Genomic DNA, 15,499 nt, shown 5'->3' with positions numbered 1-15,499 from the left:
ACGGCAGGAATGAATATCGGAATCCGATGGTAAAAGTAAGTGGAGTTTATTCAGGATATAAAAGGGGACTACGCGTTACGAAGGGACACGCTCCCCTCTTCCTCAGGTCCAATCCCCCGGGAGTGTGTCCCTTCGTAACGCGTAGTCCCCTTTTATATCCTGAATAAACTCCACTTACTTTTACCATCGGATTCCGATATTCATTCCTGCCGTACGGGTGAGCGCCATGCCAGGATCGCCTATTTTCCACATCGATCAATCTACACGACGGGAGGATCCAGGCAACACACCACGACCATTGACCCACACCAGTTGGGCTCCTGAAGCAGCTGTATATGTTATGCTCTAAGCATAACACTACCAGGTGAGCACATTTCTTCTTCTTTGTGATTACCTTACCTTGTTGGTTGGGAGTAACGGCACATAGACGGGCGCATTGTCCTTTTTTGTTTTACATATTCCATTCTTATCCTTATATGGCACATTCCGGCACAGATATATATCCAAACAGACCAGGTGTTGTACAGGGCGATATCTACCCGATATCTCTTAGTGATAATATTGTCCAACACAGCGATTAGTAGATTGTATTCAACTCACCCTCCGGAGGATCAATAGATCTTGTGCTGCGGGTGGTGGTGGTAGATAATTGCGCTGTGTATCTGTAGATGTTGGTGGTGCGGCCGGCTGGGTTAGCGATCCCCGTATGCTCGCGCTTGTCAGCTGTAGATAATGTGAAGACTTCATTAGCAGCACTGGGCTAGCGTCCTTGTGGATGCCGAGCGTGCGCTCAGATCACTCTGATGATAAAGGATGGTTCCAGGTGACTGATAACAGCTTAGTCTAATCCCACTAACTAGTGACTATAATTGGTGGTATTCTATGTATTGGCTATATTTAATATCTACACAGAGCAATATTCATGTGATTTTATTTGTGGCTATTTTAAGGGGTGGTTTCACCAGGGCCCTGTGAACCAGCTATTTATGTATATTATTTTCACAGTCTAGTGCCATTTAGTATCAATTGAGCTGCATCCGTTTTTTTTTACTATTCTTTTAAGATTATTTTTGCCACTTGCAATAGTTCAGTTCAATATCCAAACACACAAATGCCTTGATCACTGGAGTTCAAACATTCGAAAAGTCACATCATATACTGCAACCTGACACTCTTATGTCTACCTTAGTTTTTCATCCTTTACATATGAGTTCTCTGCATCTTTGAATATCTATAATAAAGTACTGGCTTAAATGAGGCTAGAATGTGTTAAAGGGGTACTCCGGCCCTAAGACATCTTATGGATAGGGGATAAGATGTCTGACCGCGGGGGTCCCACCGCTGGGGACTTCCGCAATCTTGCATTCAGCACCCAACCACCTCGGGGAGCTGCACGCCGCGCTGCGAGCTCAGAATCTGCCGTGTGGCGACCACGGGGCCGGAGTATCGTGATGTCACGACTCCACCCCCTGTGATGTCACGACTATCCCCCTCCCCTTTCCAATAGAGGTCCCAGCTCATGGACCCTAACTAATAAAAATGTCATGTGCTCTTGTCACCAATAAAATTACTTTCTTATTTCAGTTTAAGGGTTTTTTTTACACTGTGTTTTATGAGTATAGTGAAAAAGTCATTTTGATGAATATACATTTTCTCAAACATTATAATAAAGACTGAAGAGATGTAAAGTCAGCCCTGTAACAAGCATTCATTGCATGAGGATGCTATATTACATTCATATAACAATAATATACATCTCACAGTATATGGAGAGTTAGTGAACAAAAGAGACATTGACCTCTGTACAGGACAAGCTTAGACAGTTCTGATGTACAGTAACAATTACAGTATATGACAATGCGACCTTCTTAATAAAATAGAAAATATGATTTAGGACAATTACAAAATATAGTTTTGGCTGTCTATAACCTTTACTGAACCTGGTAAAGTGCAATCTCAGTAAAAAGTATTAAGTTGCCAAAGTGCTGAAACTGCCCTACATGGAGTTGATTTGCACAACACTAAGCTGGCACAGGAGAGCGGGCTCCGTCAGTATTCAATGACCTTTCAAATAAGATGCAGAACTAATCGGATGTGCATGTCTTATTTATTTAAGAGACCCCGTTACACCTTGCAAGTCCCTTCAAGAATTTCCTGGTTGATCTTGAAATGTTCTTATAACTGAAGTCACATGCTTTATTCAATCTTCTAGATAACCATTTTTGAGATGCACCGTTCCCTAAAAAAAACAATATATATATACATAAAGGTAATGTTATACCAGTTCACAGTGCTTCTATAGTGTTACATATTGAGCAATACCCATACACATTAGGATCCAGAGAAGAATAATGCAATGTATAAGCACCTGTGCCAATCTTGTTATTATATGTATGGCTTAAAGGGATTATCCAGTTAAAAATAACTTATCCCCATCACAGGATCAGGAATACGCCACTACCTTCCCCCATAATCTCCAGAATAGGAGCCCTAGCTCTCTCAGCTGCGTGGAGCGGTAGACGGCACATCCACTGCCCGGTGCAGGGGGAAGAGCCAGGGCCCCAATGGGGAGATATTAGGGGGTCCCGAAGGTCAGGCTCCATCACCTTCCCCTCAACCCTGATCAGACACTTATTCCCTATAATCTGGTGATTATAAGAATATTGCAGGATTGGTTCAGGGGCACATCGCTGTACTATCTGTATGTCCCTGGAGACCCATTTAGACCCTCTTACCCTCACCCTACTCTTCATTATCTGAGGCACAATGGACAAATCCTTTGTTACAGAATGGAGGGCATAGAATGTCATTCGCCAAAAACAATATCAGCCTGGTCAACACTCCCTGTTTCAAAATTTCTGGGGTAGATGGCAAGACAGAGGCCCGAAAATTGTAGCTGACATAACAGACCCCTCTCCCAAGAAGGTCCTCACATTAAATAAGACCTGTCTAAAATTAGATTTTCTACACAGTCGTATTTTTCACTATGTGCGATTACAGAATTATGCAATGACATTCTCTGCCTGCAGGGGACCATTATACACTAGACTTTTCTCTCTCATGCAAACAACGAGTCTCATCTTCCAGCACAATAAAATTACAATTTGGCACAATCTGAAATAATGAAATTGTCTACCCATGACTCCGCACTAACAACCACACTGATTGTTCCAGGTGTGGGGGGGTCACTGCTGATAACTACCGTTGTTATAGAATCTTTACCACTACAGAAGTCCTGCACAAGTTCCCTTTCCTGTCTGCTCAGGTTCTTCATTAGTCCTCTCCCTCAGGTTTTGTGGTCTCTGACACCTTCCATATGGTGGTACTTAAATATGTTCCCTCCCCCCCTAAACCCCTCCCTCATTTCCCATACTACCGGCAGAGTTAGGACTATGGAACCTCCATATTGGAATGCCTTAGGATCAAGTCTTTACTTTGTTTGGACTCTAGAGTCCTAGTTTCTTCATTTTAACTTCTTTGCCACCAAGTAATCTTGAACTGTGCCCAGCTTCATGGTCCATCCAATCACCCCTTATTGAATCCAGGTGCATTAAGACCCCCTCAATTAAAGGGGTACTCTGCTGCTCAGCATTTGGAACAAACTGTTCTGAATGCTGGAGCTGGCGCCAGGAGCTCATGACCCCGCCCCTCATGATGTCACACCCCACCCCCTCAATGCAAGTCTAGGGGAGGGGGTGTGATGGCCTTCGCGGCCCCTCCCATAGATTAGCTTTGAGGGGGCGGGGCATGACATCATGAGGGGGCGGGGTTATGACATTACGAGCTCCTGGTGCCGGCTCCAGCGTTCGGAACAGTTTGTTCATTTATATTTTAGTGTTTATTAGTTTGTGGAAGCTGTATTAATCCAATGATGCAGATGTAAAATTATTCATCCTATGATTTTGCATGGTAATGTTTAAAAGATCAGCAAAAGATAATAAAAACAAGCATGAGACTAATACGCGTTCTACTTCTTTTTCTATTCTCACCTTCTTGGAACATCTGGGGGTCCTATTTTGGTAGAATACTGAACTCTTTGGTGTTTAGGAGCTTCTAGGGCGAGCTTTTTTTCAAATGGTTTGAACTTCGAAATCTCGCGTTCCCACTCAGTGTCAAATAATGGTGCGTCAGCTGCAATTCAAGAAAATACGCTTACAATGCAACACATGGTGATTTTGAAATAAATAAAATATAGAATAGCTTTTCTATCAGTGAATTCTGGCAAGAAAACCCTATAATGACCATAACATTCTTGAAGGGCCTCATTGGAATTTTCAGTACTGCCGTTGTGTATTAGTGCACCTTGTTAGTAGTTATGATTATAGATAAGGATTAGGAACGGGCATGGCAAACATATTGTGTAGAGTAAGATTGTGTACATACGTTCAGTAACATATTTTATAATTGATAATCTGCTGCAGAAATCCGACGTTAACACTTGTGCCGGAGGATACAAACAATTATTAATCCAATGTTCACTCAATGGAGCTAATCTGCAACTTTCCCAAAATGCATGTACCAGTTATGTTTATGCACTGAATTTTTCTCCACAGCGTGTGAATGACGTATGAAATTCCCCATTCTCTTGGGTTGGATGCAGAATGTCAGTGGATTTGATGAGGATTTAGGAGCAGAATCTATGCCTAAAGCCTCATCTAATGTAAAACATGTGAACCTAGATTTATAGATCACATATTCACAATGGGCAGGAACTTATAGTTTGTGTATGATGTGTGATATTGTATGATGTGTGTATGGCATGCTGGAAACATGAAATCCTTGAACTTCCTAGAGGTAGGGTCACACATAGCGCATCTGCAGCGTATTTTTCACTGCGGATGCGCCAACGGCAGTCACAAGAGCGAGCTCCCTGCTGTAGCTGGGTAGCTCTCCTTGTCCGCTCTTAGCGGCGGATTTCCTACTGTAGACACAGTGTCTGCTTGTAGCAAATGCGCAGCAGTAAAATATGCTGCGGATGGGACCTTACCCTAAAGGATATTGGGGTAGATTTATCAAAGAAACAGCAGTATTCACATCTGAGGACTTCTGGCAGACCAGGTGCTCAGGGCATTGCAGCTGTCATGCAAGAAGAACAGCAGAAAATAGTATCCAATCTATTGTTTAATCCTAAAGGAAATCTTGCACTCAATTTAAAATCTTTGTACGTTACTGACCCTGTATGTTCCATATTCCATTGTTTGCCTAAACCTCATAAGGGCATTTTTGCACCGCCACTCTGGCCAATTGTGTCGGGAATTGGGTCAGTAGGGGAACTGAAGCAGAGAATTTCAGAACATCTAGTAAGAGCTCTTCCAACACTATTCACACCTTGCGATCTTGGGTGCTTCAAAGCACTTTAGGGATTCGCACAATAGTAATACAGATTCATTGCAGGTTATCCCTATTGAGAGAGTTAACCGGCCATTTAGAGGTGGAAATTGGAGACAAAGGGGGATTTATCAAAACCTGTACAAAGGAAAAGTGTCCCTGTTGCCCACAGAAACCAATCAGATCGCTTCTTTCATTTTGCAGAGGCCTTGTTAGTAATGAAAGAAGCGATCTGATTGGTTGCTATGGGCAACTGGGCAACTTTTCCTTTGTACAGGTTTTGATAAATCTCCCCCCATAAGCTCTTGGCTAGAGAAGCCTTTTGGATAGTGAAATTGAGTACAGGATTTCCTTTAGGATTAAATAATAGATCGGATATTATGTTGATAGTATGTTTTAATAATTACTATGCAATAGCAAAGGTCCTTTATCTATTGTCATCCTTTGCACATGTTAGGATTTAATATTATTGTAACAATGGGCACGTTGCAATAATCATATAACTGTATCTGTATAATATGGAGTATTTTTATATCTAGTTAGTGGATCTTATCCACTCACTTTGCTAAATTTTGTTCTGATTCGATTAAGTAAAGGGTTAAATACAAAGGAATAGGTTAACAGGTATGGCAAGGTTTTCCAGTATAGGAACCATGTTTTTGTACAATGTCCATTTATTCGGTGTTTATTTGGTTATTTGTTATGCCTTGACAAAGATGCTGTACCGAAACGTGTCAGATGTTTTTTCATATATTTATGGTCTCTCTATATTTGTAAAATGACGTAAATAAGGCTGTTATATTTTAAATATTTTTTTCTGTGTCTGGACTGGAAGTGCTGGGAATTTTCTATTTTCTGCTAGATTTATCAAAACTTGTGTAGAGGAAGTGCTGCAGTTGCTCATAGCAACCAATCTAATCGCTTCTTTCATTTTTCAGAGGACTTTTTAAAAATGAAAGAAGTGATCTGATTGGTTGCTATGGGCAACTGTACCTCTTCCTCTACACAAGTTTGGATAAATCTCCCCCAATGTGTGTGTATAGCTCTGATGGACTGATAGTTTTGGCAATAAACTTACATTAAAATTACAAAAAATGTTGTACTGATCAAAAGCTGCATGAAGGGGCCTGTAAGTGTAAACTTTTTCTTTTATGTTTGCTACAGCAATGTTTATTGCGTCTACTTTGTTTATACAACAACATTTTGCTATGTTTTCTAACTAAAACCTTTATGAGGGGAATTTATCATTGGTTATACCCTGTTTTTGTGGTGTTGTTTAGAGACTTTTCACAGCGATTTGTGCATAAAGGAAATCTGTCAGTAGTATCACCCGCACTAAACCGGTCATACAGTCTTGTAGTGCGGGTGATTCTGATTAAAACAGTACTTACGTTGTCCAGATTCGCCCAGCCGTTCCACCGCAAATCGCATTTTTCTATTTATGCTAATAAGGGCCTTGGGGCATGGGCGGAGCTCCGATCCGAGCTTGGGGCACGCTGACGTCATCTTTGCCGGACAGCTGCTCTGCCCAGCTCATGAATATTCATAACCCCCTTCCCTGCTCCTCCGCCCGTGTTAGTGTACAGCCCCGCTCACTGTGTACTCCGGGAAGCGGCGTTCCCCTCGGCTTCACTGCCGCCGCCATCTTTGATAAGAAGCTGAGGGGAACGCCTAAAGCTTAAGCTGACCCATAAAATAAATATGGAATGTCAGATTTACCGTATTTTGAAGTCCAAAAAAATTATTGCCCTACAAAATTGTGCAATTCCATTTTTTTTTTAATTTTGTCCTGCATATAATTTTTTCTGGGTTTGTAATACATTGTATGATAAAAAAAAAAAAGTGAATCATTGGAAAGTCCAACTTGTCACGCAGAAGATAGGCCCTAATACAACTTTGTCAGTCAAAAAACTAAAAAGTTATGGGTCTTAGAATGTAAAAAGGAAAAAAACATGAACCAGAAATCAAAATTTGCTGGGTTATGAAGGGGTTAAGAAGCTTTTTTTCTAAAATTGTGTAGCTATGTCATAATCTGGTTATTTTTTTGCAGTGATCATGACTCTATCATGTGTGACGTGCCACATAATTTTTCACAAATCTACACCAGTTCAGACCTGGCTTTAGACAGCATTTGTAAAAAGTTGCAGAGGATAAACATACAAAGTGGTGTACTGAAGTACGGTATATTTTCTAAATAAATGTGTCCTAGCACCATCTTTATCACAGGCCACGCAACTACACAAATTAAAGGTGTAGAAAAATCGTTCACTTACACCACCCTTGATAAATCCCCCACTAGGGCTGGGCGGATTGACCAAATATATGTATCACGGTATTTTTGTAACTTATGGTGGTTCCACAGTATATAACGTATTTCTTTCACCCCCACCCCCCCAAATCATGTTGTTACCTGCCAGGGCTGTTCTGCTCCCCCCACCAAATCATGTGACCCGCCAGCGCTGTTCTGCTCCCCCCACCAAATCATGTGACCCGCCAGCGCTGTTCTGCTCCCCCCACCAAATCATGTGACCCGCCAGCGCTGTTCTGCTCCCCCCACCAAATCATGTGACCCGCCAGCGCTGTTCTGCTCCCCCCACCAAATCATGTGACCCGCCAGCGCTGTTCTGCTCCCCCCACCAAATCATGTGACCCGCCAGCGCTGTTCTGCTCCCCCCACCAAATCATGTGACCCGCCAGCGCTGTTCTGCTCCCCCCCAATTAATTATCATCCCAGTAGGGTACTACTCACATATGTCACCGCAAGCACTGCCCTCCTCCTCTTTGTTGGGGGCCGCCGGCACTGGAACTCTATACTGTACGCCAGTGGTCTCCAACCTGCGGACCCCCAGATGTTACAAAACTACAACTCCCAGCATGCCCGGACAGCCAACGGCTGTCCGGGCATGCTGGGAGTTGTAGTTTTGCAACAGCTGGAGGTCCGCAGGTTTGAGACCACTGCTGTATGCTGTATCCCTATGCCCGGGCTGCAAAAGATAAAGGAAATAAACTTTAACTTACCTACGTCGGCCTTACTCTGGGGACGGGAACGTCTGAGAGCCGTCAGCCTATCACCGGCCGGAGTGATGTCCCGCCCCGGCCAGTGATAGGCTGAGCCCACTGTCATGTCAGAAGCCGGTAACATGATTTGGTGGGGGGGAGCAGAACAGCGCTGGCGGTTAACATGATTTTGTGGGGGGTGTAGAACAGCGCTGGCGGGTCACGTATGATTAGTTCCCCGAAGTGGGCTGATAATTCATTCCCAAGGGGGAGGGGCCCAACCGGTATTGCGGTATGGGAAAAATTCATATCGTGCAGCCCAAAAATTTCGGTATTCGGTATGAACCGGTATATACCGCCCAGCCCTATCCCCCACCCCCCATTTCTTTGTAACAATGTAAAGATTCTGCCAAATATGAGAGAGAAAAAAACATCTACAAGAATTTGTGTGCAAAAGCATTAAGACTTACTTTCATCCATGTTTAAAAATTCCTGGTTGAGTTCTTGATCTCCAGTCTTGTTGTTCTTCATTTGCTTGACAATGTGGGCACGGTCTTTGATGTGATGGCCAACGCTCATCTGTTCCACTCCACTTTCAGAGTCTTTGAGTGCTTTCTTTGTTTCTTTTATCTGCATGCAAACAGTGGTTAAGGTTATTTTTGTTATTACAGCATTGTAACTGAGTGGTATAAGCTTATGATATGTACACATTGGGGGACATTTATCATTGGCTTTACACCACTTCAGTGTTCTAAATGTCCCTGCAAATTTTGCACAATTACGATTTTTTTGTGCATTTTTTTTGCGCAGTTTACAGTAGAATATCTATCAAAGTTTTCTATTGTTTGATGCACTGTACACCACTTTTTGCAGTGGAGCTGTATTTATTATTTGCGCAAATTACATTTAGAAGTGTTTTTTGGTTTTTTTTGCGCAAAGCTTACTGTATTTGCGCAAACCTACACCACCTAATAAGACACGTACAAAAGTGTCATATGCCAGAGCACAAAGCTTAAACCTATATATTTTATAATTGAGCAAAATTGATCAAGTCCCGTGTACCTTTTTGTTAAATTTTGAGCAACAGTGCAAAAAATACACCAAGCAAACGGGTAAAATCTCTACTACCTTACACCAACAAAGACAAATGTCCCCATTATACCTTTCACAGTTTACCGGCTAAAATGAATGCAGTTAAAGGGGTATTCCAGGAAAAAAACTTTTTATATATATATATATATATATATATATATATATATCAACTGGCTTCAGAAAGTTAAACAGATTTGTAAATTACTTCTATTAAAAAATCTTAATCCTTTCAGTACTTATGAGCTTCTGCAGTTAAGGTTATTCTTTTCTGCCTAAGTAATCTCTGATGACACGTGTCTCGGGAAACGCCCAGTTTAGAAGATGTTTGCTATGGGGATTTGCTTCTAAACTGGGCGGTTCCCGAGACACGTGTCATCAGAGAGGACTTAGGCAGAAAAGAACAACCTTAACTTCAGAAGCTCATAAGTACTGAAAGGATTAAGATTTTTTAATAGAAGTAATTTACAAATCTGTTTAACTTTCTGGAGCCAGTTGATATATAAAAAAAAAAGTTTTTTTCCTGGATAACCCCTTTAACTCAATAATCAAAAAAGGATAAAACTACACACACAATAAATTAGAGGCTAATATATTCATGAGACTATCATACCCTAAACTAGTGGGCTCAGTTTTGGAGGTGACCATGGTAAAGTGGAAACTGATTCTAAATTTACTGTGTGGTTACACTATAACTGCAAATAAAGCAATGGTAATATACTGTGGCCCCCACTAGGTGGCATCACAGTACACTAGCTATGGCACAGCTCATCTATGTACTCATCCTTTGATTGATGATCAGGTTCAACAACAGTCATGTTGCTTTGTTTACTTTTTCCACAGTATAGATGTGAGTAATTTCACACTGAAACTGGATGGTGAACGCTTATGACAAAAGTTAAAATATCAGCACTAATCATAAAATGTAATAATAATAAATACTTTATAAGTTAAAGTCATTATTAAACTGGGAATCCAAACTGGCCAATGTTTTTCTGTCATCTTTTATAACAACTAAAATCATACAATGCCTGTATAATATAATTGTACATGTACTCCCTAAATAACCATATAGTGCCCAAATAATATAATCATATCCTGCCTAAAGAACCATACAGTGTCCAAATAATAATATCATATACTACCTAAATAACCAGTATCCAAATAATATAATCATATACTGCCTAAAGAACCATACAGTGTCCAAATAATAATATCATATACTACCTAAATAACCAGTATCCAAATAATATAATCATATCCTGCCTAAAGAACCATACAGTGTCCAAATAATAATATCATATACTACCTAAATAACCAGTATCCAAATAATATAATCATATACTGCCTAAAGAACCATACAGTGTCCAAATAATAATATCATATACTACCTAAATAACCAGTATCCAAATAATATAATCATATCCTGCCTAAAGAATCATACAGTGTCCAAATAATAATATCATATACTACCTAAATAACCAGTATCCAAATAATATAATCATATACTGCCTAAAGAACCATACAGTGTCCAAATAATAATATCATATACTACCTAAATAACCAGTATCCAAATAATATAATCATATACTGCCTAAAGAACCATACAGTGTCCAAATAATAATATCATATACTACCTAAATAACCAGTATCCAAATAATATAATCATATCCTGCCTAAAGAATCATACAGTGTCCAAATAATAATATCATATACTACCTAAATAACCAGTATCCAAATAATATAATCATATACTGCCTAAAGAACCATATAGTGTCCAAATATTAATATCATATACTACCTAAATAACCAGTATCCAAATAATATAATCATATACTGCCTAAAGAATCATACAGTGTCCAAATAATAATATCATATACTACCTAAATAACCAGTATCCAAATAATATAATCATATACTGCCTAAAGAACCATATAGTGTCCAAATATTAATATCATATACTACCTAAATAACCAGTATCCAAATAATATAATCATATACTGCCTAAAGAACCATACAGTGTCCAAATAATATAATCACATTCTATGTAAATATCCACATAGTGCCCAAATAATATAAACATACACTGCATATAATAGTACAATAAAATACCTAAATAATCACTGTGTCCAAACAATACAATCATATACTTCTTAAATAACCATACAGTGCAAAAATATTACAATCATATACTATTTAAATAACCACATAATGCCCAAATAATACAATCATATACTACCTAAATAACCACATAGTGCCCCCCCCCCCAAAAAAAAAAGATCATATACTACTTCAGTAACCACATAATGCCCAAACAAAATAATCATGTACCGCCTAAATAACTATATAGGGCCAAATGAATATAATAATATACTACCTAATTAACTATACACGGTTTATATAATATAATCATATTCTTCCTAAATAACTATACAGTTCACATGTAATCGCATACAACCTAAACAACCACATAGTGCCCAAATAATATAGCTATATACTGCCTCAATAACCATATAGGGGGAGGTTTCAAAACCTGTCCAGAGGAAAAGTTGCCCAGTTGCCCATAGCAACCAATCAGCTTGCTACTTTCAATTTTAACAAGGCCTCTGCAAAACGAAAGAAGTGATCTGATTGGTTGCTATGGGCAACTTTTCCTCTGGACAGGTTTTGAAATCTCCCCCTATATGGTTATTGAGGCAGTATATAGCTATATTATTTGGGCACTATGTGGTTGTTTAGGTTGTATGTGATAAATCATCCCCATAGTGTCTAAAAATATAATCATATACTGCCTAAATATCACTATTAGACAACTGCTGAATGCAGCTGCCTTATCACAGGTTGGGAACTAAGGGACTAGGGGTGCAAGTGCAACTGCATAGGTTACACACCCCTAAGGCCAGCCTTGTCTGTTCTGCAGGATACATATAATCTAGGCCTCTGTATCCTGCTCACAGAATTGCAGAAGGTAAACTGTAGGGCTGAAACAACTTATCCACAACTAATGGATTCTGAAAATAATGGTTTATTCAGGGAAATTCTATAACAGTAACAGTGAGAATGTGAAATAATTCAGCAGTTTTTAGTTACCATATTTTCCAGCGTATAAGACAACTTTTTAACCCCTTAAAATGTTCTCAAAAGTCGTGGGTCCCATCACATTTGGGACATCCCTGTGTCCCGAAAGATCTTTTCGGGACACAAGGATTTCCCGCTTACCTTCCTGCAGCCGCGTTTACTTCAACAAAAATGCAGGGGCCGCCAGGAGGTGGAGCACACAGGGACATCACCTGCACGTCATCTTCGGTGCTCCAACCACCGCTCCTCCGGTCCTGGGACCTACTGCTATGGCCTATCGTGACCCCTATCGTGATCGTGACCCCAGACCGGAGGAGCGTTGGTCGGAGCACTGAAGTGGGGCAGTACACAGGCATACAGCCTCCAGCCATACACTGTATATGGCTGAAGGCTGTATGTCTGTGGGGGAACTATACTGCCAACCTAATGTGGGGGAACTTGTGTGGGGAGAACTATACTGCCAACCTAATGTGGGGGAACTATACTGCCAGCCTAATGTGGGGGGAACTACAACCTAATGTAGGGGAACTATACTGCCAACCTAATGTGGGGGAACTATACTTCCAGCCTAATGTGGGGGAACTACAACCTAATGTAGGGGGACTATACTGCCAACCTACTGTGGGGGAAACTATACTGCCAACCTACTGTGGGGGAACTACAACCTAATGTGGGGGAAACTATACTGCCAGCCTAATGTGGGGGAACTACAACCTAATGTGGGGGAACTATACTGCCAGCCTAATGTGTAGGGAAACTACACCCTAATGTGGGGGAACTACAACCTAATGTGGGGGGAACTATACTGCCAACCTAATGTGGGGGGAACTATACTGCCAACCTAATGTGGGGGAACTACAACCTAATGTGGGGGAAATTATACTGCCAACCTACTGTGGGGGAACTACAAACTAATGTGGGAGAACTATACTGCCAAACTAATGTGGGGAACTATACTGCCAACCTAATGTGGGGGAACTTGTGTGGGGAGAACTATACTGCCAACCTAATGTGGGGGAACTATACTGCCAGCCTAATGTGGGGGGGGGGAACTACAACCTAATGTAGGGGAACTATACTGCCAACCTAATGTGGGGGAACTATACTTCCAGCCTAATGTGGGGGAACTATAACCTAATGTAGGGGGACTATACTGCCAACCTACTGTGGGGGAAACTATACTGCCAACCTAAAGTGGGGGAACTACAACCTAATGTGGGGGAAACTATACTGCCAGCCTAATGTGGGGGAACTACAACCTAATGTGGGGGAACTATACTGCCAGCCTAATGTGTAAGGAAACTACAACCTAATGTGGGGGAACTACAACCTAATGTGGGGGGAACTATACTGCCGACCTAATGTGGGGGGAACTATACTGCCAACCTAATGTGGGGGGAACTATACTGCCAACCTAATGTGGGGGAACTATACTGCCAACCTAATGTGGGGGAACTACAACCTAATGTGGGGGAAACTATACTGCCAGCCTAATGTGGGGGAACTACAATCTAATGTGGGGGAACTATACTGCCGGCCTAATGTGTAGGGAAACTACAACCTAATGTGGGAGAACTACAACCTAATGTGGGGGGAACTATACTGCCAACCTAATGTGGGGGGAACTATACTGCCAACCTAATGTGGGGGAACTACAACCTAATGTGGGGGAAATTATACTGCCAACCTACTGTGGGGGAACTACAAACTAATGTGGGAGAACTATACTGCCAAACTAATGTGGGGAACTATACTGCCAACCTAATGTGGGGGAACTACACCCTAATGTGGGGGAACTATACTGCCAACCTAATGTGGGGGGAACTACAACCTAATGTGGGGGAACTATACTGCCAACCTAATGTGGGGGGAACTATACTGTCAACCTAATGTGGGGGAACTATACTGCCAACCTAATGTGGGGGAAATTATACTGCCAACCTACTGTGGGGGAACTACAACCTAATGTGGGGGAACTATACTGCCAACCTAATGTGGGGGGAACTATACTGTCAACCTAATGTGGGGGGAACTATACTGCCAACCTAATGTGGGGGAAATTATACTGCCAACCTACTGTGGGGGAACTACAACCTAATGTGGGGGAACTATACTGCCAACCTAATGTGGGGGAACTACACCCTAATGTGGGGGAACTATACTGCCAACCTAATGTGGGGGAACTACAACCTAATGTGGGGGGAACTATACTGTCAGCCTAATGTGGGGGGAACTATACTGCCAACCTAATGTGGGGGGAACTATACTGTCAACCTAATGTGGGGGGAACTATACTGCCAACCTAATGTGGGGGAAATTATACTGCCAACCTACTGTGGGGGAACTACAACCTAATGTGGGGGAACTATACTGCCAACCTAATGTGGGGGAACTACACCCTAATGTGGGGGAACTATACTGCCAACCTAATGTGGGGGAACTACAACCTAATGTGGGGGGAACTATACTGTCAGCCTAATGTGGGGGGAACTATACTGCCAACCTAATGTGGGGGGAACTATACTGTCAACCTAATGTGGGGGGAACTATACTGCCAACCTAATGTGGGGGAAATTATACTGCCAACCTACTGTGGGGGAACTACAACCTAATGTGGGGGAACTATACTGCCAACCTAATGTGGGGGAACTACACCCTAATGTGGGGGAACTATACTGCCAACCTAATGTGGGGGAACTACAACCTAATGTGGGGGGAACTATACTGTCAGCCTAATGTGGGGGGAACTATACTGCCAACCTAATGTGGGGGAACTACAATCTAATGTGGGGGAACTAAACTGCCAACCTAATGTGGGGAGAACTACAACCTAATGTGGGGAGAACTACAACCTAATGTGGGGGGGAACTATACTGCCAACCTAATGTGGGGGAACTACAACCTAATATGGGGGAACTATACTGCCAACCTAATGTGGGGGAACTACAACCTAATGTGGGGGAACTATACTGCCAACCTAATGTGGGGGAACTACAACCTAATATGG

The 15,499-nt window shown here is 41.6% G+C and overlaps 1 protein-coding gene across 1 annotated transcript in view; it reads right to left on the bottom strand.

The window, feature by feature from the left end:
* Positions 1-949: 949 nt before the first annotated feature.
* Positions 950-15,499, bottom strand: part of MLF1 (myeloid leukemia factor 1) — a 56,553-nt gene continuing 42,003 nt past the window's right edge. The window contains exons 5-7 of the mRNA XM_056565037.1: positions 8,796-8,955; positions 3,990-4,131; positions 950-2,239 (exon numbers count right to left, since the gene is read on the bottom strand). Of these exons, the coding sequence (XP_056421012.1) occupies positions 2,209-2,239; positions 3,990-4,131; positions 8,796-8,955 (333 nt within the window). The 3' untranslated portion in view covers positions 950-2,208. The remainder of the gene's footprint in view (positions 2,240-3,989; positions 4,132-8,795; positions 8,956-15,499) is intronic.

The sequence above is a fragment of the Hyla sarda genome, chromosome 3, assembly GCF_029499605.1.
Source record: "Hyla sarda isolate aHylSar1 chromosome 3, aHylSar1.hap1, whole genome shotgun sequence".
NCBI classification, from domain to species: Eukaryota; Metazoa; Chordata; class Amphibia; order Anura; family Hylidae; genus Hyla; species Hyla sarda.
This window is presented reverse-complemented; position numbering and strand designations above follow the sequence as displayed.